The 26,169-nt window shown below is 33.9% G+C and overlaps 1 protein-coding gene across 1 annotated transcript in view; it reads left to right on the top strand.

Moving 5' to 3' along the window:
• The window catches only part of LOC132131981 (insulin receptor-like), a 67,136-nt gene that overhangs the window by 38,784 nt on the left and 2,183 nt on the right, over positions 1-26,169 (top strand). The window contains exons 3-17 of the mRNA XM_059544180.1: positions 11,611-11,932; positions 16,296-16,435; positions 17,819-17,963; positions 18,039-18,247; positions 18,323-18,449; positions 19,543-19,793; positions 22,565-22,732; positions 22,813-23,011; positions 23,879-24,156; positions 24,239-24,387; positions 24,823-24,979; positions 25,053-25,146; positions 25,227-25,294; positions 25,697-25,926; positions 26,006-26,116. Of these exons, the coding sequence (XP_059400163.1) occupies positions 11,611-11,932; positions 16,296-16,435; positions 17,819-17,963; positions 18,039-18,247; positions 18,323-18,449; positions 19,543-19,793; positions 22,565-22,732; positions 22,813-23,011; positions 23,879-24,156; positions 24,239-24,387; positions 24,823-24,979; positions 25,053-25,146; positions 25,227-25,294; positions 25,697-25,926; positions 26,006-26,116 (2,648 nt within the window). The remainder of the gene's footprint in view (positions 1-11,610; positions 11,933-16,295; positions 16,436-17,818; positions 17,964-18,038; positions 18,248-18,322; positions 18,450-19,542; positions 19,794-22,564; positions 22,733-22,812; positions 23,012-23,878; positions 24,157-24,238; positions 24,388-24,822; positions 24,980-25,052; positions 25,147-25,226; positions 25,295-25,696; positions 25,927-26,005; positions 26,117-26,169) is intronic.

Raw genomic sequence — 26,169 nt, 5'->3', positions numbered from 1 at the left:
TATATAGAAATAAAGTTAATACTAATTAATAATATAATTTTAATACAGTTATATTCAAATATTTCATTATATATATATATATATATATATATATATATATATATATATATATATATATATATATATATATATATATATAAATTATTAAATATTAAATATATGTAGCCAAAATAAATAAAACATATATATATATATATATATATATATATATATATATATATATATATCTATCATTACATTTATTTACCAGTATTTGAGCAATATTTTAATAGCATTTTGATTAATAAAATGTATAAACTTCAGATAATGTCAAAAACAAGTATATGAGGTAAAAATGTTTTTGTAAAAGTTGCACCTAATTGCTTGTGAGAAGCTTCAAGACACCTTTCAGAAGTCAAACTCTTCATTTGTAGCTTTGTTCTCTTCGGGTAACACCTAAAATGTTGCATTTACAAGGAAAACTTATCCAAATTGTGGCCAAAAACAGAAACACGTCAAAAAGTATTAATTTAAATGTCACCTGTTTTGACTAAAGCCTTTGTCCATCTAAAACAATTAGTTCAACACTTCATGGTTTGATTAGCTCGTTTTGTTAGTTTTCAATTGCTGAAATTTTGGTGCGTCATTGGTTCTTTTTATTCATAAAATGGTTTTGTTGGCACCCATTGACTTTCACTGTATGGTCAAAAGCTGTTAAAAATTGTCTTTTTTGGGTGAACTGTCTGTTTAGGTTCAGAGGGGACTGAGTTAGTTTCGAGCGTTAACCTAAAAGCCTAAATTCCTGCGTTCTGAGACTCGTCTGGGACTCGTCGGACTCTCATATCAGAATGTTTACTCTATTTGGTCATCACCCAAACGGCGGCTAGTTTTATGGCTCCCTCACTCCATTTAAGAGTGCGCCGGCTCATTTAAACAGTAATTCTGGAGCCAGCCGGACCCGAACACCTGCTTTGGAGAGTCACCTTGCAGCGAGTCTGAGGGAATTCCCTCCTAAATCAGCCAAGTTTGGGAAGGGAAAGCAAAGCGAAGCTCTGGATTCTGTCACCGCGCCATACTCCACTCTGGACTGTGAGTCAGACCCCCAAAAAACATGCTCCTCTGATCCAATTTAAGCCTCCGGATGCTTGCCAGTTCACAGTTGTTCAAAGAAAACATGTAAACGTCCCAATGGCTAGCGCTATAGGCGAGATGAGCACAGAGATGCCCACCAGAGCTCTGTTATGGGACCACATATATTTTTAGATCTGTTGAAACAGGGGCCATGTGGTTCACAGCAGAGTATTTTTGGGTTATCATATCTCTTGTGCTATGATTACCACTGGCGCGTGTAGCATCTGCTGCGAGGATTCCCTTTACTTTGGTGTTAATGAAGTTTATGTAAATGAGACGACACATTTTGTACGCCATGTGTGATTAGCGGTTGTTAATTTGCGCAGGTCTTTACAGAAGTATGTTGATTTGATGAGGTTTGAGGTTTCATTCTCACAATGTTATTCTCAAGTAATGTGTTCGTATATCTCTTCAGCCTTTGTATTAACACACATTTCCTCATATATAGAAGAGTTTACTAAAGCTAGTGTCCAAGTTCCTTTTTTCCTTCTGTTTATACTGTGATATTATGACTGAACTATTTTAAGGATGGGATTGCCTGCTTAATATGGAAAGATTACATGAAATTATCTGTAGTTTTAGGTTATTTTACTGTGCCTCTCTCACTTTTCAGAGGTTTTACCATCAAAACTTTTAGTGTAACTTTAGCTCACTCAGTTGTAACCATTATTAATAATTATTACAAGTTTTAACTTTAATTATTATAACTGCAGGCAAATAAATGTGGGAAAAAGTCAATTCATTAGTTTGTTTAATGTTACTGATTTAAAAAGAATGCTGTTCTTTGTCCGTTATATATTTTCATTGTAGTAATAATTTTTGTTATTTGTAGTTTTACGATTATTATTATTATTATTATTATTATTAATGTAGTTGTTGTTGGTTTAGTGTTAAACTTTCCCAGCAAATTGTAATATTTATTTAGTTTGTTTATTCATTGTATAAATATTTGTATTAGAATAATAATAATTACTATTATTATTATTTTCATTATTTTTCTAATTATTATTAAACTTTGCATAGAAAGTTTTACCATAAAGATGTGAATGAATCAATACATTATATATAAATAATTGTATATATTAATAATATTAATAATAAAGTTCAACTGAATGAATAAATTATAATGTAATTGTATGTATGTATATAAAGTAAAGAATAAATGAGTTCAATGTCTTATGGCAATTATAGCATATATAACTTGAAAAGTTAAGTATTGATGAAGTAGTTAAATAAAAATATGCTATATTATATATAAGTGGTGCATAAATAATTATAAATACAAATATTACTACAGAAATATAATTGCTTAAATTATACAGCAATTATATATTTATACAACTTTAGCAAATGATTTAATTTTGAAAGTATTGTATTAAAATAATAAATTATACTTGGTGTAAAATGATTAAAATATTGCAACAAAAATAAAAGATTTAAAAAATCTATATGTACATTTATATAACTGAATTTGTTTCTGGAAATTATAAAATAGTTGTATAAAAATAATAAATTATACTTTGTGTATAAAATAATTAAGGGAAAAAATATGACAGCTAAAATTATACAGCAGTTATATACTTAACATATGTAATATTTACTAAAATTATTTTATTCTGAAAAGTGTAGATGAAAGTGAATAATAAATTATGCTTATTAGTATATCAAAGTAATTAAAATACTACAAGTTAGCTCATATTAAATAGCAGTTATAGAATTAGATCGTTTTTATAACTTGTATTTTATTATGAACATAATAGATCAGTTTGTTACAGAAAAATTGGTTACGTTTAGTGTATAAAAATAAATAAAAAAATGTGAAATATTAAAGATTATTATAATTTTCTTTTTTCAAATAGATGAAATGTACCGTACAAATAATGAATTATGCATAACAGTGTTTAGATATAAAAAATAATACAGCTCATTTTTATTACATGGCAATATAACTTCATGTATTCTAAACAGTGTAGATGAAATTATATATATATATATATATATATATATACACATTTATGCATTTAGCAGATGCTTTTATCCAACGTGACTTACAGTGCATTCAGGCTGTACACTTTTATTATTATCAGTTTGTTAAAATAATATATTACTAATATATTATATATTACTTATAAATATTTTATTCTGAATTATAGATAAATAGTAACATAAAAATAATGAATCCTAAATCTCTTCATGTTTTTAATACCAAAGTCAGTCACATACAAGGTTTTGTTTCAGTTAGGATGCAGACTGAGAAGTCAGCTGTCTATGTAGGCAGTAGGGAGCAAGGCGGCTCACTGGGTTTGGAGACAGAGCTGTATGCTCTGAATGCTTTGCTTGTCTGTCAGAGCTGTTAGCAGGTTAGTCACTGCTGTTGGTTTGTGTGTGGAGTGTAATCGGCTACTACATGGTTTGGTTTGCTAAATGTTTTGGTTTGTGTGGCCATGTGCTCATCTGTTCTCCTCCCTCACGCCATGGCTGCTTATAGCTTTATCACGTCTGCCGCGCTGTGGCCTTTTCTCCTCCTCCTCCTCCTCGGTCGCGGCTGTGTTTGTGTGAAGGGCCGGGCCGGGCTGGTCAGGTGACCATATGGTGCTCTTGTTTATCACTTTGCTGTGGGTCGGCAGGGAGGCTGTTAATCTTTCTTTAACATTGAATGCTGCCTGCTGGCCTCCATCTGAAGACATCGCACAGCATTCTGGGCACTGACCATCGTCCTCGCTACACATTTAACCATTTGTTCAAGCAGATGACACGCAGTTTGTGCTCCTGCATGCCAACTTATTTGGTGGAATTAATGGATTAATTTCAAAACCTTAAAAAAATATATATTGTTAATAATAATTTTGGAATAAATAAAAAAAAGAAGAATATAATTTTTTTTTTGTTTAGAAATCTTTAATTTTAATTTAATTTTAAAACAATTTAGAAAAAAATCTTAGATATTATTTTTATATATTATATAAAACATAAATTATATATATATATTCTATTTGTTCTGATATAAGGTTATAGTTTTATTTTGCACAATTTTAGTACCATCAATATTATTTTTATTTACTTTTCATAATTAAGCACATTAGTATTTAAATGTTTTTGAATTTTAAAATCTTTAAAGAAGAAAAAAGGAAAGAAATGATTAATTTGGTATAAGTTGCATGAAACTAATTGGTTTTTATATTTGATGTGATATTTGTTCAGATAAGTTTATAATTATTTTGGTAACCATTAAAATGTATTGCATTGTGACATTTCATAATTAAGCACATTAAGTGTTTTTAAACAGATTCTTATTACATTTTTTTTTTTTATTGTTTTATCATATATTTTATTATTATAATAAACTTTTACAATAAAAAATTACAATGTAAAATTTCATTTTACACCTTAATAAAATATGTGAATAATTTACACTTTAAATATATAGGCTAATAAATGTTGTTGTTTTTTCAATTTGTTGTAATGGGAATCGTGCCTAATCATCTTAATTATAGAAATAATAAATTATGTCTTTCTTTTGTCCAATTAATTGGCTCTAAAAATAGTCATTGACATTTTACAACCTTGCATTAGATGACCTTTTTTTTTGTACATAATTTTGGGTTCTGGAATCATTTCACAAGGTAATGATCCAATAACTGTATTCACATTTATTCTCCGGGGTAATTGCAGTCTTTTGTTGCACCGTAAGCCGGATTGACCCTGATACGTTTTCATATGTTGCACATTATAGACTTAATTTCTTACATTCTAATGATACAGTGTATACCTAGAAAACACCAAGTATCTTTAGATTAAAGTAAAGATAATTTTGTGTTTTTCTGAGGTTGCTGGGCTCAGATTTGGAAACGTCACAAGGACAAAATGTACAGAAACATCCTCAAAGAGAAAAGCGCTCCACTCTGGAAACCGCGGCACCTAAAAATCCGTAACCACTCGAACAGTCGGGCCCCAAAACAAAGTCTTAGACGAAGGCTCAAAGATTTGTTTTCCCTGCTGTCCTCATTTGGCACGGTGACTTGGCACGGCGCAATTCCACCTGCAAAAGGCCACCCTGAATCCCAGACATTCCCTGAGTTTGGATGGCCTTCGTTTGTTCATTTGAGAAGATAATGACCTATTCAGTACGCCCCGCTCATGACTAGCTCTTTTAAACTGAGGTAGTTTCTAGTTGCATGGATTAAGCTAATATATTTTTTTCCACCAAAGTCCAATTCCTGCGGCATTATGGTTGGTTGAGAGGCTAAGCTATTTAGAGCAAGTATATTAGTTTCGTTAACATAGTGCGCTTACGAAAGGTTGGCAACCAAAACTGACGGATGCACTGTAGATTTCTTGGATTTCGCATTCACGTCTGCTCAACAGTCCTGTTCCTGATGAGACCGTCTCTGTCTGTCTCTGGCCTGCCCCTTTATGGACCCAAAGGAGAAGCTGGAAACCGGATTTCGTCAATTGAGGGAGGGACAACCATTAGTCCAACCATTAGATGGACATTCATCACAATGTGTCTTTTTGTAATATTTTCATTTTAACAAAAATTGTAAACTTGTGAACAAATTGAAGGATCCAAATAGTAACCAATTTGAATCTTTTGAGCCATTCGTGAAAAGAGCTGGTTCATACGATTCATGAACAAATGACTTATTAACTATTCCTTTTTAGATATTAAAAAAAATCTTCTGCAACCAAAGAAGTCTTGCCTTTTTTAGTGAATCAAAATCATACAGCACACCCAGCGAAGTCTGATTCACAAACAAATGACTCTTAAGAAGCAGTTAGTTTTAGTGAATCAAAAACACACAGCTTTGACTCTGAATACACTGATTGCACTGCATGTGTTGGATTGACTAAAAATCGGCTTATGAGGCAGACTGCATTGGTCACGCTTTATGTTATTGCATGCAGCCTTTAAAACTCAGTAGAAAGATGCGGTTACTTGCCGTTTTTTTCTTGATACACAAACATTGTGGATGCAATAAGCAAACTAGCAGAAAGAGACACATACAGAAGGGCAAGCAGAGGCAGAGAGAGACTGTGACTCACTGTAAGAACAGCTGCTGTGAGTAACTTCTTCCAGACAGATGCCCTCACTGAGGAACCATCTAGATAACAGGTGACTCACGGTTCTTCTGCAGGAACCTTTAATTGAATCACTGTCTCAGCCACAGGACACCCTGCACGGCCTTATGGTCTGTTTGTCCCTTTCTTGCGATGCCATAATCCAATTTTTGTCATTGACCAAAAGCTTAGGACCAAGAATGACCCTTGAATGTGAATAGCATTTGTCAACCACCAGGTAGACTGATGTTTTTGATTGGCCTAATCAGATTTGGTCAATTTGGTTGTGAAGAGAAACACTTTGGTGTAATTCATCTGCTCAAGGCACATAAGTCTTTCCTGCCAGACACCGTGACTGTCAAGTATTTGTGTGTTAACGTCTACGCTGATGAGTTTATTGTTCAGCAGTCTGGGTGTAAAGGACAGTTACACATTAAAAACCGGGTTTGTGTTTGTTTATCCTAAATATGGAGGAATTGTAATTTTGAGAAATGTGTCTCAAAACACTTCCTTGTGCAGTATACGTGGTATGATTGTTTCTTGGCTAAAATTGCTATTAAAGCAGGATTGTGGTGGATTTAACAACCGTTTATAATTTTATAAAAGCACCTACATTATTTATTCTGTTGAAAGTTGTTTATTTGAGCCATAAAACTGTTTAAATCTAAATTTTTGCAGTCGTTTTAGAATTTATGGCGTTAAATTGTACTATTTTAATAAAATGTGTAAAAAAAAAAAAGTGCCACAAAAAGAGACATCCTTTTTTATACTATTTTTTTTAAGTGAATTTTCTAATTTTATCAAACTTATTGTAAATATTAATATTTGGCCCAAATAAATACTTTTTTTTTTTTTTTTGACTGAAATCATGTTAACTTATTGGTTATATCTTGGCCCCATTCACTTCCATTGTTACTTTCTCATTTTTATTTTTAAATTAAGAAAACAGGTGACAAGTTTTCGAAGAACCAACATTTTTATGGTAACCAACATTTTGGCACAAAACCATTTCGTTTTTACCAAGTACTTGGTTGAATACTTAGAGCCCATTTTTGGAGATTGCACAATGCAAACATGAAAATTGCTCATCTCATATTGTGTTTTATATTCTAGTTTTCACGCAAAATGTGGCGCCCAATGTGTGGATCTTCAAAATAAGCACCAACGGACCAAAGCTAAGATTACAAATGCATAATAATCCATATGAATCCTCTTCGTTTGATTTGGTGTCACAAATATTGAGTCCAATTTTGTTCTAAAATAAGACAAGGAGTGTTATACTGTAGCTTTTCGTTATTGTCTATGTGACATAGACATTCTGCCCATGCTCATGTGCTTGCTGTTGAGGCTGTGGGGATGTGTGTTCGTGACAGATTCCCAAAACTTGCCCAAGCAGATCCACAGCTCTCTCCTGTTGTGAAGTGTGCACACTTGCACCCTTAAAATGCAAAAACTGCATCTTATGATTAAGTGAACAATTTTTCAGAGATGATTCTTCAAAGACTTCCTTGTGTCTGCAAACGTGAAATTAGCATTGGTTTTTGCTTGTGCTGGCGAACTCCTTGGAATTGACGACGGCCTGATAGCGAATCACCTTTGCGCTTCCTGTTCACCTGCGTTGCGTAATCTGGTGATATCAGCGGCGTGGATGATGTTTTTTTGTTTGTCGAGATCTTGGACCGATGAACCTTGAATCACAGGTCACCCGGCCAGTGTGCTTGTCACATTTCTGTACGTTTTCCATTGTGAGGTTGCATAAACAAGTGCTTTAAACAAGCATTCCAGTGCTTTCTTTCCTTTTCTCCTAAGCGAGTGCCTCGAGGCTTTCTTCCCTCCCCTATTTACGGCTTTGTTTTGTTTACATTTCTAGCCTCCCTCCCCCGACTTCCTTGCTCTGCCTCCGCTCTCGTAAGCCGCGCGCCTCTGAACAAATGATCAGTAGAGTTTACAGTAAATCTTTTGAAGCCTGAGACATGCGAGTGCAGCCAAATATAGTAAAAAGCCATCCAAGAGCTTCAGTGTGCATGTGTAAATGCATTAGTGTTTTTTAATGGGGAATCCACATGAGTTTTCAGTGAATGCTGTTGACCCCGTGACCTCTGAGTGAATATAGGGAAGCGTGTTTATGGTCCGTGTCGCGCTTTTACATGTCACTAGGGCTCAGCGATACGGCAAAAACAATTATGTCTTGATGTTTTTCAGCCATAAGATTATATTCAGTCTTAATGAATGCATTTTCTTTGCCTTTAAAGGAGAGTTTTTTGCTAAATGGCCATTTTATTTGGTGAAAAATTATATTTTATTGTTTAACATATTATTAATATAACAAATATATATATATATATATATATACATATATATATATATATGTATAATTAAAGAAAAAAAATTATAAAAGTATTGTAATATTTAAAATATAATTTAAAAAGGACATTGAGATCTTTTTTTTCAGATTCAAATTTTATATCACTACCAAAATTATTGTGAATTTGTAAACATAACACAACATAAATTATTTATTTACTTTATTTACTTGTTTATCTATTTGCAGCTATATAATGATACCTAGTAATACACAGACATTAATATTGAATTAATATTTATATGGAAATAACCTCTTATAACCTTATTCTTTAAATCAGATTAAAATTTTATATCGCTAGCAAAATTATTATGAATATTCATATTTAGCACAGTGTAGCACCTGCTTTGTGAGTTAGTCCCAAAAATAATAAACAAATAAATTCAAATTAATACGACACGGTGTTGTAATTGATTATTCATGCACATCCCAAGATTGCGGACACCATGTTTAAAGACATATCGTATATATTTGAAGGGAGGACAAGATTTTGGAGAGAGGGATGAGCAGTTGCAGAGTTAAATAAAATGTAATAAATATATAAAAAAGCATTTTTAATAGTGTAAGTGGTAATGCAATAATTTTGATAGCAATAAAAGAACAAGAAATCAGACACCAGACCCACACAATGCTTATGAATGAAAGCAGGAGGGACTACAAAGGCTGGATAGAGAAGATGTGTGTGTTTACACAGGGATCATCCTTGGGAGACGCCATGGAGGCTGTCCTGGAGTAAAGGGGTGGGGTGGGGATGTGTTTTGTGCAGGGTTACGCAGTCCTGCAATCGCTGGCGTATGAGAGGAATGCTGCGAGAGAGGAGGCTGCGCCCATCTTCATGCTCACTCCTGCCTGTCCGCGTGTATTATGGCGTTCCCGCTGCATCCGTCTGCTGTCTGTCAGCCGGCGTGTCGGGGGTTAACGCTGGGCGGATATCTCTCTCTGTTGGAAGAGGCTGTTGAATGGCTGCCTTCCACTGGCAGCAAAAACATTGGTTAAGGGTGAGGGTGGATCTGAGGCTGCTGCGGAAACCTGGAGTGGGGTTCGACTGGATCGGGAGTCGCTGAAAGATTGTGTCATGTACAAAATAAATGTGGTTAGGCAGTCGGTGCTTGTTTAAAACTATCAAACACTTCAAATTGATATGTTTTGCACCGTTTCAGGAATTTTGCTTGGGCTTTCTATCTTTTTGTGCTTATTCTGTTTTGTATGGATTCAGGATCTTTTCGCCTCCATGATCCTCGTCACCATTTGCCATTTTTTATTTCAATCAGGCAGTGGTATGGTCCGCTATGTAGCTGACAGGCAGAAGGGTCAATGTTGTTTTGCTCCTGTGGGGCGACCCAGTGTCACATGATGGAGGGTTTTATGACACTAATGAGGTCCAACAGATTTGCCCTCTCCACTGTAACCTGGAAGGCCTTCTGTATCCGACATCTATGAAATAGTCTCAGGAGAAGGAATTTCTGCTATATATATATATATATTATAAATGTTTATTTTTACATGTTTGTATTGTTTATTATAAATCATTTTATAATTTGCAATATTTCTTTATTTGAAATATATGTAAAAAATTTGGCCAATAGTTTCTTTAAAGCAACAATTATGTTGAAAAATCACACAAAACATTTTTTATACTGGATATTACTTTCTTTAAATAAAAGAGTAAACAAAACATAAATAAAAATATCAAGTCAGGTTGTATTTTGGATATATGGAAGCCTGTCTATAAAAATAAAACAAGGTAATTTCGTCTTTTTATCTCACAATTTGTGACTTTTTTCCCCCCTCAATTGTGAGTTCATATCTTGTAATTCTGACTTTATAACACGAAATTGCAATTTATGTCAAAATTGCGAGATATAAACTTTTTTTTTCTCCGAATTGCAAATTTATTTCCCGCAATTCTGACTTTATAACTCACAATTTTGCCAATTTGATAAAAAAGTCATAAACGTGAGATAAAAAGTTTAAATTACCCTGTTTTATTTTTTATTTGGTGTAGAATAATGCCGCCAACCTCAGATCGCCTTTTAAAAAATGAAGAATTTGATCACATTTGGTTTTGAATGTGATGCGAGACTTTCAACCCAACACCATAATGTTAATGTGAAATAATATTAACACCCCAGATGAATAGGGTTAAATTAAATATTACTAATAAATAGTATAATAAAATAATATTACTAATAATTACATTTAAAATTTTACTCCACCCTGTAAAAAAACATAGTTTTTGAAGTAGTAATTTAAAATGTAAAAGATTATTGTTGTGTATTTTGCAAGAAAATTCTATTTCAGTTTTTCTACTTAAACATTTCATCTTTAACTCAGTGTTTCTTGCCAGTTCTTTATAATTGTTAAATTTACTCACAATTTTAGAGTAAAAATCAATTCTATATCATATTGTCTCAAATTGTGTGCTTCCTGATTTGTTTTGAATACATTTAGAATTGCACCTTTTTTATGTTTTCTGTTATGTTTAAACATACCATCACTGCATTCTCTAGTTGAATAAACTCTAATCTGCAGAATTTTCCAGAATATTGGATAAAGCTGGGGTTTAAAATTCTTGTTTAATTTTGTTAACATACTAGAGTCAAATGTTTTTATAGAGGGGATTTTGGATATCTCTTTTCATCACTCCATAAATCGCAAAATACTGTCAACAATCAGAAAAATACACGTTTTAACCATGTTTTTAGAAGTAACGTGTTGTATAAAACCAGGTGAGTGTAATATAAACAAACCCCTCAGTAAAATCCTTCAGAATATAAATGGGAAAGATTTGTGTATGTAAATGCTACTAAATTTATGCATTTAGAAGACGCTTTTATCCAAAGCGACTTACACTTTTCCTAACATGTGTTCCCTGGGATTCGAACCCCCAACCTTGCGCTTGCTAAAGCAAAGCTCTACCACTTGAGCTACAGGAACACTAAATAAGTGGGAAAAGTTTTTTTTTTTTTTTTGAGAAATTGAGAGAACATTCTTTAAAAAAAATTTATTGTAATTGAAATCGATAGTTGCTCACATTAAAGAAAAATTAGTCTAATAAGTAATTTTTTCCCCCCTCACAGTTTGTCCTTCTGAATGCCTCCATGGTGCTTGTACCCCCCATAAAGAGTGCTGTCACGACCAGTGTCTGGGCGGCTGCTCTGTGCCAGGGAATGCGACCAAATGCGTGGCTTGTCGCAGCTTCCTGTTTGGCGACACCTGCGTGGAGCTCTGCCCGCCGGGCTACTACACCTTCAAGGGATGGCGCTGTGTGTCCTTAAAATTCTGCCAGGACCTCCACAACAAGTGTAAGGGCAAGAGCGGCGACTGCCACGAGTACGTCATCCACAACGGAGCCTGTATCCCAGAATGCCCGTCTGGATACACCACCATGAATTCCACCTCGTATGTACCACCTTTTGTTTTGTTTTTAAATTAATGCAACATTTACATTAAACTTTAAACAGCATTCCACTTTTTTCCTGTCAACTCTAATCAGATTTTGCTTCACATCAGACATGAGTTGATGAAAACCTACGTCAGATTGAGATTTGAGTTTTTGACAAATCACAAAGTTGAATTAAAGGGTCAAGTACTACTGTACTACTATCATAGTAGTGTACTACTTGGATAGGGTACAGTCTAATTTTTATTATCTGGAAAAAAATTAACACATTTTCCCTTTAAGTTGTCTTTAGCATCATAAATTCAAATTAAATATAATATTATAATATTTTTTTTGACATTGGACATGTTCTTGACAGGTTTTGTGAGACTCTCTTTAAAGAATGAATCATGTGCTGCAGGCATGAAGAAGCTGTTTCTGGTTAACGCTGTGATTTGTTTTAGTCGTTTAGAAAATTAACGAACCAGTTGTCACGCTCAACTTAACCGGGAGAAGATAAAACTGTTCTAGAAGTATCATAACGTCATTTAGTCTTTTCGTCAGTCACGGCAAATTGAAAATGAGCAGATTCTAATGGCCGATGTCAAGTGTTAAGAGCCTGATAAAATGCCACCCTAATTATTCCAGCAGAGTCATTTGCAATCCAGCTGAATTTGTCAAGCAAAGCGGAAGTATAATGAGCCAAACCAAAACAAGACTGCGTGTCGGATAGCGACACTAGCGGCCCTTTTTTTGAGGCTAAGTCCATTTGGCTTTTCAGGAATGTCCGGAAGCTCGCGCACATGCTGGTTTGCACGTCCAGCTTCATTTGTGGGAATTATTACCGCACAAATAAACAGAGAATTAACAGTGAGAACGGGAGTAACACGCACCCTTGTGGTAACAATGGCAGCCTTTGTTTGCATTTGCTGGGGTCTCGGGGGCTTTAAGAAGGTGGTCGTTTCACTGGCCTTTTGATTCCTTTGTCTCCACATCAGAACGCTGCAGTTGTGGAAGCTTGATGGGATCTCGGTTTTCCAGGAATTTTGTTTTGAAAGTGACGTCATTGGCTTGTTTTTCTTGTCCGGTCACCTTTCGCCTTTGTGGGAGGCAGTCATGCGGCATTAAGTCCTGCTTCGTAACAGCACGCCCAATCCTTCTTTCCTTGTTATTTTCCAAATGAGAAGACGATGCATCGGGAACTAACAGCATGTGGATGTCGTTCGATGGAGTTAAAATTTTAAAACTGTTGGTTCAACAAATCTCTGTGGATCTCCTAAATTGGAAGAGGAGTTAAAGAGTGGGATTATGTGTTTAAAAACTAAAAAAGAGAAAAACGTTCAATTGTGAATGAACTGTTGAGCATTTCTGTGGGTGTGTTTTTTTTAATTAATTCCTGAAATGCATGATGCTGTTAAGTATTTCTTGTAGTGGCAATTGAAAAGGATTCAGTTAAACTCTAAATCGCCCCCAAATACACTTAAATAGGGTATGAACCAGTAACCGTTGCTCACTAAATAATACCAGAACCCAATGATGTTTGGTTCAGTTAATAGTTAGCGCATGTTCATTCTTCCGCCAAAACCGTTGCATTAAACTACTCTGCCAGAGTTTCGTTCACAGTATTCAATGGTGCCACAACACCGAACAACTGAATCTAAAGCACATTAACATACAGCACAAAATGTGAGGTATTAATCCCGAGCAAATGATTCTTATGAACACTTTTAGTGAAGCAAAAACATACAGCACGTTCAGTGTAATCCAATGCTCACACAAATGACTCTGATTCATAACGTACAGCAAAACCAGTGCGATCTTGTTCCTAAACAAATGAGTCTCATGAGCACGTTTCCGTTTAGTGATTTGAAAACATACAGTGGGACTAGAGTAATCCAATTCCCGTACAAACAACTCTTATTAGAAATTATTTTTGATTCCTGAACAAATGACTCTTGTGAACCAGTTCTTTCAAGTGAATCAAAAGCAAACCGTGAAGCCAGTATAATCTGGTTTCCAAACAAATGACTCTTGTGAACCTATTGCTTTTAGTGATTTAGAAACATACAGAATGATTCGTATAATCTGGTTCCCAAACAAATGACTTTTATGAACGGTTTCTTTTTAGTGAGTCAAAAGCGTAGCGATTCCTAAGTATGAATGACGATGAGTCTGTTCTTTTAAGTGAATCAGAAATTTACAGCATGATTAGTGTAATCTGGTTCCCAAACAAATGATTTTAATGAGCTAATTCTTACAGCCAGAAGGCTAAAGCACAACCAGTGTAATCCAATTTCCACAAAAATGGAAATTAAGAGCCGATTCTTTTGTAGTTAGTCAAAATCATACAGCACAACCAGTGTAATCCGATTCCTGAATGAATGACTGAGTATGGTCTTTAAAGTGAATCAGAAACCGCATGACTTGTGTAATGTGATTCCCAAACAAATTATTCTCACATGAAAAATCATATGATCACAGAAATAAAATATGAAAAATCAAATGACTTCTTTTAAAAAGAAGTCAAAAACTTACGTTTAAAATGATTCCCAAACCAATGACTCTTATGATCTGATTCTTATTAGTCAACAGAGCTGTGTAGTTACGGATTACATGTAATCTGGATTACGTAATCAGATTCCAAAAGTCAAGTACTTGTAATCAGAGTAAACTACTTTTTAAAGTAATCAACTCATAATCAGACTACAGTTACTTTGGTAGCACTTTATTTTACAGTCCTGTTCCTCATGTACATACAATGTACTTATTATAGTAATTTCAATAACTATGTAATAACTAGGTACTAACCCTGAACCTACCCCCAAACCGAACTCTACCCCATGTAGTTACCTTGTATTACCAGAACTTTCTTAGATAAATACACTGTAAGTACACTATAAGTACATGTAAGTACACGTACTGTAAAATAAAGTGCAACCGTTACTTTTTTATGGTTTACACGATTACATTTTAGTTACACAATGTAATAAGTTGTGAACAATTCATTGATTCTCCTAAATTTCCTTTTTTTTTCCTTCTTCTTTTATTAGATTCATGTTTGCAATGTAGCTATTTTTTGTGTTTTTCATTGATACATTCATATGCATTTCTAGTGTTTTATTAGATTAAATATTCAACTTGGCAATGATATTGCTGTGAATTTCATGTTTTTCAATATTGGTTTTTGTAGTGTAGCGGTTTTCTAAATTTACTTAATTATAAGTAACTAGTTATAAGTTTTATTCAGTGTTACTAGCAAACACTAACAACAAGGCACATTAGTGTTAGTATTTTGTAAGTATTAACTGTCCATACATTGTACTTGAAAAAGAAGCTATTGTGGGCTCTTGTTGGTGAATTAAATATATTTTGTGGAATATATTTTTTCTTTGTACATGTCAAAATAGTACAAGATTAGACTAATTCAATATATGTGATATCAAATAAGGGTTAGCACAAATGTAATCTAAATGTAATCCAAAAGTAATCAGATTACATTACCAAAAATGTGTAATCTAAGAGATTATATTACTCACTACAAATTTTCTAAGTAATCTACCCAGCTCTGTTAGGTAAAAAAAATAAAGCACAATCTTTGTAATCTGATTCTTATGAACTGGTTTGTTTGAGTGCATCACATTTTATTTTATTTTTCATAAAGGTATTAAAGTTTTTGCCTTGTTTTTTAGTGGATTCGGAGAATAAAGACAGATGGGGAGGGGTGAAATCTCAATCTTGTAACTCTTAAATTAATTTATAATAATAGCATCAGATTCCCCTCTCACCCACTGCTGCAAGATTTGAGTGCCATTACGTAAAGTTACACTCTTGTTGTGTTAAAATGTGATTAAAATTAAGCAACAGAATTATACAAATGCTCTGCGCCGCTGGGATTCATTACGTTCCCATTCCACGATTAGATCTTTCCACAGCATCTTTCAGCGCAATTGCATATTCATGCATCAGACGGCCTCGTCTCCAGAGTCGTCTCTTCATATGGGATGGATGTGGAGGTCGCATACTTTAAAGCCTAAACAACTATCCGTGGTATTTAGTTGAGTCTCAGCGGGATTGTGTTTTGACGTTTGCCCTCAGTGACCCGTTCCATTCAGATGCATTACAGCACGCAATCCGTTCCAGCACATTTGGGTTCGTTCCAAACACAACAATGACAAGAGCACAGGTGACATGAGAATTTAGCGGGAAGGGAACAATATGTTTAGCCCCGAGGCAATCGCAATCTCGAAAAGCGGTGCAAGCTGCTGACATCATGGCGGATACATGTGTAAAGCACTAGTCAGGTGTGTCTGAAAGCCGCTATTGGCTTCAGGCTTGCTCTCGCCATTTGGTCTTGATTTAAACCCATCTCTGTCAATCGTTCAGGTTGAACTGCAAGCCGTGCACCGGTCGATGTCCCAAACTGTGTACAGGGGTGAAGACGGTGGACTCGGTCACCGCTGCTCAGGCTCTGCGCGGCTGTACGCTGCTCAACGGCAGTCTGATCATCAAAATCAGCAAAGGAAGTGAGTATTGTGCAATTTGAAATGGGTCCGCAAGGAGATTGATTGCACATTTGTGTTTATATTTTTTTCATTGTTTTAATTATTATATAGTAATGTTAATATTATTTCAAATTTGTTTTATTTATACAAAACCAAAAAATGATTATTGTGGAAGCTATTTGAACTTTTTCCTGTTTGTAAGCTTAACTAATTTGTAAAAAAAAAAAAAAAAAAAAAAAAATATTTAATTTAGTAAATTAACAGTTATTTAATATAACACTTTAAATAAATTACAAAAAATATTTATAAAGACAATATCATTTTGTTTTCATTGTTTTAATTACTATATAGTAATGTTAATATTATTTCAAATTTATTTTGTTTTATTTATACAAAACCATAAAATTATTATTGTGCAAGTTATTTGAACTTTTTCCTGTTTGTAAGCTTTACTAATTTGTTAAAAAAAAGAATAAATAAATAAAATAGCAATTAATCTAATGTTATATAATATAACACTTTAAATAAATTACAAAACATATTTATAAAGACAATATAATTTTGTTATTAAATGGCAAATAAATCCAAATACATAAGATGTTTATACTTTAATATAGTTATAAAAAATAAAGTATTAAACACTATTTTAAATATAAATCAATTATTCACGTTTATTTATGTTAATAACATATAACATTTTAAAATAAATAAAAAGTAAATAACTGAATATAAAAATGTAATGGCTCCAAAAATCAAATAAATCCAAATACATAAAATATTAAACATAAAATGATTAACAAATAATCCTAAAATGATTAACTATTTTATTATTTTTAATAATATTTTTTCAAGAAAAAATATGTTGTATGTTTACACAATTAATTTATAAAGGTTTAGAAATGTATAAAAATTTTAAATTATGGATTATATATGATAGATAAGAATTTTTTTCATGCATAGATATCTTCCATATTAAAAAAAAAATGGAATTTGTATTTTGCCTTCAAATTTTTGTTAGCTTTCAGAATACTAAAGATTTTAATATTTTACGTACACAAAACCATAAAAATGCTTGTGCAAATTATTTAAACTTCTGTCATTTATTTAAAAAAGTATATATAATTTTATATTATAATAACAATATTTGTAAATTTTCAGATGAATCCAATACATAAAATATAAATCAAATATGTATTTATATATTTCTAAAAATAAAATAATAAATAGTTAACTGTCACAAGCACATAATTCAAAATTATTCAGTTTAGCAATATTATGTTTTAAATAAATGAGTGTTATGACAGACCAGTCATAGTCTTGTAATATTTTTGCACACACACTAATATGTTTCTAGACATCAGTCTGTGTATGCATGAGGTGAAGTGTGCATCTTCTGTTCCTCAGACAATATCGCTGCCGAGCTGGAGTCTAGTCTGGGTCAGCTGGAGGAGATCACAGGCTATCTGAGCATCCGCAGAGCCCACGCTCTCGTCTCGCTCTCCTTCCTCCGCAAGCTGCGTGTCATCCGCGGAGAAACGCTGGAAGCCGAGTGCGTAATACGCTGCCGCTGAGCTCTAGCGCTGAGCTTTAGGGATTACTCAATGTCATTTCTTGATATTTGCAGGAACTATTCTTTCTATGCCTTGGACAACCTGAACTTGCGACAGCTGTGGGACTGGAACAAACACAACCTCACCATCCTCAACAGCAAGATGTACTTTGTCCAAAACAGCAAGCTCTGTAAGTCAGAGATCCTCCGGATGGAAGAAGTGACCGGGACCAAGGACAGGAAGAACGACGTCAGCATCCCAGCGTATGCAGACCAGACCTACTGTAAGAGCCGCGCTGCTTTTGCTTTCAGTGCAGTTTGACGTCAAAGTAGACTTGACAATCCACCCTCTCTTCCAGGTGAAAACCAAGTTCTTAAATTTACGCAAATCCGCACAACCCACGACAAGATCCTCATTAAGTGGAAAGCGTTCTGGCCATCAGACTTCAGAGACCTGCTGGGATTCATGGTCTTATACAAGGAAGCGTGAGTGTTACGGTTGTTTTAATGTATTATACTGTGTTACACATTATTATGGTTTTGTTTTTTTAATAGTTTTGATTTTGCAATTTCAGTTTTGTTGTAATTTGCACTTTTATTAGTAGTAGTATTTCGTGTGTATGTTTGGAATGTGATTTTAGTTTTGTTTTGATTTACTTAGTATTTTAATATTGAAAAATAATGTATATTATTTAATTAACTATCCTTAATCAATATAAATGTTCTACATCCTACTTGTTTAAATTGTATTATTTGTATTATGTGCATGTTTGGAATATGACTAGTTTAAGTTTTGTTTTTATTTACTTATAATTTTTTATATTATTATATATGATTTATTTAACTATTTAATATAAATATTGTTCTGTGTCTTGCTTGTTTTTGTTTAATTACTTAACTTAAAAGCATTAAAATACTATTTTAATTATAAAAAATACTATGTTTAGCTAGTAATATAATTTGATATTATATTTAATTAAAATTAGGAAATGAAAAATGGTGTACCATGTCTTATTTTTGTAAACTGCTGTAAACATTAAAAGCTTAAAAAAAAAAAGTTTTTAAAAGGTTTACATTTGGCTAGTAAGATAATTTAATAATATTATAATTCATTAATAAAAGTGTTGTTTTATTTCCTACTTGTTTTTAAAACTGCTTTGAACTAGAGAGCATTAAAAACATTCTAGTTAGTAATATAAATAGATTATATATTATTATATTTAATTACAATTCATTCAAGGTACATTTATTATGTATCCTAGTCATTTTTACATGAATTACCTTAAACTTGAAATCATAAAAAAAATTATAATTATGATTGTTTAGTAAAATGTTATAATTACTTATTATAATAATTGCATCAAACATTCACAGAATGTAAAACATAACTATTTGTATGCATATTATTTGCATCATTTATAAACTGAACTCTAATTAATAAACATAATAAATATTTATGTTTTAAAATATGAATTACATATTTCTCAGCTTTTAATTTATCGCTTTTAACTTGCGTGGGTAAAGACATAATATAGGAAAGTATTAAAGTAGTCTAACGTTGTCTCTCTTTCCTGTCTAGTCCTTATAAGAACGTGACTGAATATGACGGGCAGGATGCCTGTGGCTCTAACAGCTGGGCGATCGCAGACGTGGAACCTCCTGAGCGCGGCTCCGAGGGCAAAGGTCAGAGCGATCCGGGTCTCATCATCATGCCTCTGAAGCCCTGGACCCAGTACGCCATCATGGTCAAAGCCCAGCTAGCCGCCTCTGACGACCACCTCGTCCGCGGGGCCAAGAGCGAGATCATCTACCTCCGCACCAACGCCACCCGTGAGTCACCGGCGTCACCGCAGCACCAGTGTTAATTTCGTTAACGAAGACGACGCCGAAAAATATTTGCTATATTTTTTCTGTGACTAATACGAGAAATTGACGAGCTAAAAATAATATCAGATGACGAAATTATGACAAACTTTATGCCGCGTTTTCGTTAACTAGACGAGACTGGACTATAATGTTATTTGAGGACTACCGGACATTCAAAATGCATCCTGTAGGCTATTGTCTTTCAAAATGTGCGTCCCTGTCGTTGGATGGCGATCGGATCAGAATCAGAATCAGAATTTTAACTGTACGATAAGGGTCTTCTGCATATCTAATCTCAGTATGGCAGCCGCGGTGGATGGAAAGACTAATAAAACGCGAACTAGCGATCTGAAACAAGGCCTTACCACCCAAAGGAGAAGGGATGAGGTGACCAGACGTCCCATTTTTTCCGGAAGTCACAACTCGTTGTCGATTAACTGAAAGTTGGTGATAGGCGGAATCACGCTGATAGAAGTGTTCTCTCGCGCGCGCGTGCACGCACGCAAGCTCCACTTCCTCAATTCTCACATACAGCGCGTGATCAGCTCTCAGTGCTCAAATACACACACAGCAGTCCAAATGTTTGTCGTGTAGAGTATCTCACGTAAATACAGTAGCTTATGGATTAACTGAACGTGTGAATGCGTGTCAGTATTTCATGCATGCCTTCCGTCTTAAAAGGACAGGATTCAAAAAATACCTATCTGTCATTAATGTTAACCAACAAAATATATTAAATAAATGTATACATGTTAAGTAAAACCTACAGTATCTGAAAAAAGTTTCATTTGTATCTCTATTGTATTTGTCTAATTGTGCTTCTTTAAATATATATATATATATATATATATATATATATATATATATATATATATATATATATATATATATATATATATATATATATATATAATAGTTTTAGAAGTTGCTCTTTTTTCACTTCTGTTAAAGGGATAGTTCACCCAAAAATTTTCCAAATTCAGTCCTCGATTCAAATTTCTCATAAGCTTAATTGATTTGGTTTAAAGAGAGAAGAATTAATGATTATTTTAATTTGAAAACTACATATAAAACAGTTTGGCTAAAACTATTGACTAAAAGTAATGAGTAAAAGTTTATAAAAATGCAATGACTTTTCGTCGACTAAAACTAGACTAAAATTATGAAAGACTCAAATGACTAAAATGTGACAGACTATTAATAATTTTTGTCTCAAAACTAAGGCGAAGACTAAATCAAAAAGCCTGCCAAAATTAACACTGCGCAGCACTTCCTTTATGTCCTGAGAGTGTGAAAATCCTGTCACCATTCACTCACCTTCATATTGTCTCAAAATCATGAAAGAAGATATTTTAAAGAATGCTGGTAACTAAAGAGTTTACGGTAGCCATTGACTTCAACAGTTAAAAAATTTTTTTATTCTATAGAAGTTTTTCTCTGTTGTGAAAGCAGTTTCAGATCTTTGTAAATAAACAGCATATTTGAAGTTTTAGCAGCTACATTTATACATAAGAAACTATATATATGTATATGTGTGTATTATACATGCATATCTTAATAAATGCATGAAATACAGGTAAAAAAACATGCATATTTTTTGTAATTGTATACTGTAATTGTAATTACATTTTATTCAAAATTGTATTATATAAATAATATAGATATACATGCATCTGTATGCATACTGTATTTTCCGGACTATAAGTCACACTTTTTTTCATAGTTTGGCTGGTCCTGCGACTTATAGTCAGGTGCGACTTATTTATCAAAATTAATTTGACATGAACCAAGAGAAAACATTACCGTCTCCAGCCGCCAGAGGGCGCTCTATGCTGCTCAGTTCTCCTGTAGTCTACACTAAAGACATAGAGCGCCCTCTCGCGGCTGTAGACGGTAATGTTTTCTCTTGGTTCTTGGTTCTAAATAAATGCGACTTATAGTCCAGTGCGATTTATATATGTTTTTTCCCTCATCATGGCGTATTTTTGGACTGATGCTACTTATAATCGGGTGCGACTTATAGTCCGAAAAATACGGTAAAATACTGTGTGTGCATGACAGCACATATTAATTGTATGCATGTAATTGCATTATTGTATTAATTATAATTTAAAACATATGCAATTTCAAATATATCAAATTTAAAAATGCAGTAAACACATATATGTAACACTGGACCACAAAACCAGTCTTAAGTGCAAATTTTTCGAAATTGAGATTTATACGTCAAACTGAAGCTTTCCATTGATGTATGGTTTTGTTTGTTTGGCGGAGATGCAACTATTTGAAAATCTGGATTCTGAGGGTGCAAAAAAAAATCTTTACCTTTTACAAATCTCCAAATGAAGTTCTTAGCAATGCATATTACTATTATTACAAAATGTTATTTTTTACATATTTAATGTAGGCAATTTACAAAATATCTTCAAGGAACATGATATTTACTTAATATCCTAATGATCTTTGGCATAAAAGAAAAATCGATAATTTTGACCCATACAATGTATTTTTGGCTATCCAGGGTCACATATATTCATACATTCTTACACATGCATATGTATATATACTTACATATACACTACATACATGTGTATTTTTTTATTAATTATTTGTGTGTGGCCAATAAGTAACAGTTTCCTCTCAGGTGTTGTGAGTGCATCAGCTGTGTAGCGTGCCTCGTGAACGCTTGTTATCTGAGAACGGAGAGCTGAAGCTCTGTTTCTGATGTGTAACAGAACCCTCGGTACCTCTGGACCCCATTTCCTGGTCCAACTCCTCCTCCGAGATCATTCTCAAGTGGAAACTGCCCTCCGACCCCAACGGCAACATCACCCATTACATCGTCTCCTGCCAGAAGAAGGATGAAGATAGCACGTACTACAAGTTCGACTACTGCCAGCAAGGTGCTGATCAATGGAAGAGCCTGTAGATGCATCGCTGCATAGCTGCTTATTAAGAGTACCTCCTCTTTCTGTCCGTTCAGGGATGAAGGTGCCGTCCCATACGCCGACACACCACGACATCGAAGATGACCAGAAGGGGAACCAAACGGAGGAGCCCGACCAGATGGGCCACTGCTGTGCCTGTCCTAAAACAGAGACGCAGCTGAAGAAAGAGGCCGAAGAGACTGAATTCCGCAAGACCTTTGAGAACTACCTCCATAATGAAGTGTTTGAACCCAGGTACACAACGCTCATTTCTTCTTTTTATATATATTACTACTTAGGTTTGATTTATTTCAGTTTAGAAGTTTAGTATCTCCAGTCAATAGATGGTTCTAGTATTAAATGGGTTCTTACTGAGCTGTTGAACAGCAAAAGTCTATAGCGCTATCTACTGGTTAATTGACTAATTGCTTTGCGTGGGCCACATTGCAGCTTAACCTGTCCAAGATTATGTATAATTATGTTTTATTTATATTTATGCTATGTTTGAGGTTTAGCTTTAGTTCGGTATCAGTTTTTATTTTAATAATAATTTATACATATGTATTATAGTAAGTGGAGAAAAGCTAAATAAGTATTTTTAAAAAAAGGCGTAATTTAAGTCAAATTCTGGAAATAAAATGCGGCATCTTTATCCAATTAATAAAAAATAAAAAAAATCAGATGACAAAATAAATGATCAAAGCACTGGAATCAAACGTATAACATTTACATGATTTTTTAAATTGATATTTCATAGTCTTCAATTTTATGTTCAAATATAAAAATATCATCTTGGAAATAAAATGCATAACATTTACATGAATAATTTTTTTTTGTTTTCAGTTTTACATGAAAATATTTTTTGAAAAAACTTGGAATGTACAACGTTTAAATGATTTTTATAATATTCAAAATATTTACAGTCTTTAATTCTACTACTTATCAAAGACAGACATCATTCCTAAACGTTTCCCATCATTCTCAATGGCAGAAGTGCACAGATGCACAAATAATCCATAATTTAACACACACATTATCTGCTCTTTCTGATGTAGCATTAGAACTGAAATCATTAGGGTGTTTTCGTTCATTCGCTCCAAATGAAACTGTGTCGACCCGCAGACCCCACCGACGGCGGCGCTCAGTTGGTGTGGCTAATGCTACTTTGCCAAATTTTGTGAGCGCATCGTCCGACCTGCCCAACTTTTCCACCACTCCGAGCCCAGAGAAGGAAAACAGTCAGAAGATGGTGTTCAAAGCTAGCTCCAAAGAGTTCATGGTCATCCCCAACCTGGTCCACTTCACCAGCTACCAGATCGAGATCCAGGCCTGCAACCATCCCACAGACCCAAACCGCTGCAGCATGTCGACATACGTCAACGCCCGCACGCTGCCCGAACGTAAGACTGCCACACCACTCTCTTCTATTGTTCTGGTTTGAATTCACATTCTAATGTGTCGAATTTCTGTTTGTGTTCTTAGTAAAAGCTGACAACATTGTCGGGCCAGTGACTCACGAATTTTTTCCGGATGAACCCGAATTTGTCTTCATCAAATGGCAGAAGCCGAAAGCGCCCAATGGCATGATCATACTGTATGAACTCAAATACATGAGGATGTCGGATAGCTATGTAGGTGTTTGTTTAATTCTAAGAAATTCACGTTTATTAATATCTATATATTTTAGCTTTCATGTTATTATTTTTTCAGTATTTTATCTATAGACTGTTGAATAAATATTGTTGTACATTTAAACATTTATACTTTTAGATATTGCGAAATGCAGACGAAAATGTATACAATAAAATATTTAAATTATGAAAAAATAAATAATTAATAAATACAATAAAATATTTATTCATTTATATTTGTGAAAATATATTAACATTTATTTTAGATGTGTAAAAATTGTAAATATGTCTAATATGTGTATATACACCTAAAATATTCATGTATTAAAATTATGTTTTAAAAGTATGTGCATTTAAAATATTAACGGTTATGTATTTAAAAATTTGTGTTCAAAGAGGTTTATATAATTTTCTTTTCTTTTTTTCGTCACTCAGGAGGATCAAATATGTGTGTCCAGAATCACTTATGAAAAAATCAATGGCTATCGATTACGAGTAGGGCATCCTGGGAATTATAGTGTGAGGATACGTGCCACTTCGCTGGCCAGCAACGGTTCCTGGACGGAGCCTGCATACTTCTTTGTTCAAGACAGTAAGCTTCACTGTATTTATTACATTTTACTGTCATTTTGGCCACTGTGGTATCTAATGTACTTGTTTTACAGGGGATTTGAACATAAAAATCATCATCGTCCCGCTCATCTGCATCATTATACTGCTGTTTCTGGCCAGTACAGCCTTCATTGTCCTTAGGAAGAAGTGCGTGTTAGACACTCTTAAATTAAGTCCTTGTTTATCATCTAGACAATGCAATCATTTATAAATATCATTTCTCTCAGACAAACTGAAGGACCGACTGGCCCACTGATTGCTTCCTCAAACCCAGAATATCTAAGTGCAAATGATGGTAAGATATATCTTTTTAGATGATTTTAGAGATTGTGAACTAATGTCACTGTCAATAAGTTTGTCTAAATAAAATTTGGCATCTTTATCAGTTAAAACCAAAGAAGTAATCCATTTACAAAAAACAACTTTTCAAAGCACTGGAATATGAAATGTGTTTGTATATCTACAGTATCTATATATATTTTTAAATGTATAGCCTTCGATTTTCGATTTCGAGCACAGCAAAAATAAAATAATGGACTTACTAATTGGTTGTCAGTATATTTGTGGCAATGGAATAAATATGATAGTATATTTACTCTTTATGTTGTTTTATAGCTTTCAGTTTGCGTGTTTTTTGTTGGAAAGCAAAAAATTAAATACAATTTAAATTGTAAAATTTGAATTTGTGTGTTTATAGTGTACATCCCAGATGAATGGGAGGTGCCTCGGGAGAAGATCAGCGTAATGAGAGAGCTCGGTCAGGGATCATTCGGAATGGTGTATGAAGGCATCGCGAAAGACATTGTGAAGGGCGAACCGGATACGAAAGTGGCCGTTAAAACCGTCAACGAGTCGGCGAGCCTGCGTGAGAGAATCGAGTTTCTCAACGAGGCTTCGGTCATGAAAGCTTTTAGCTGCCATCACGTGGTGAGTGTGGATAACCTGGAGGACCAAAGTAATGAAGGCAGAATACAAGCTTGTCTAAATGTTCAACTTGTTCGTCTAGGTCCGCTTGCTCGGTGTGGTATCTAAGGGGCAACCGACATTAGTCGTCATGGAACTGATGACACACGGAGATCTGAAAAGCTACCTGCGTAGCTTAAGACCTGATTCTGAGGTAAGTCCTCATGTTCCTGATGTAGAATGACCCCAATCCCCAATCGCTGTATC

This window comes from Carassius carassius, chromosome 48 (assembly GCF_963082965.1).
Source record: "Carassius carassius chromosome 48, fCarCar2.1, whole genome shotgun sequence".
NCBI lineage: Eukaryota > Metazoa > Chordata > Actinopteri > Cypriniformes > Cyprinidae > Carassius > Carassius carassius.
Note: the sequence above shows the minus strand (reverse complement) of the source record. Positions and strands in the feature narration are given on the sequence as shown.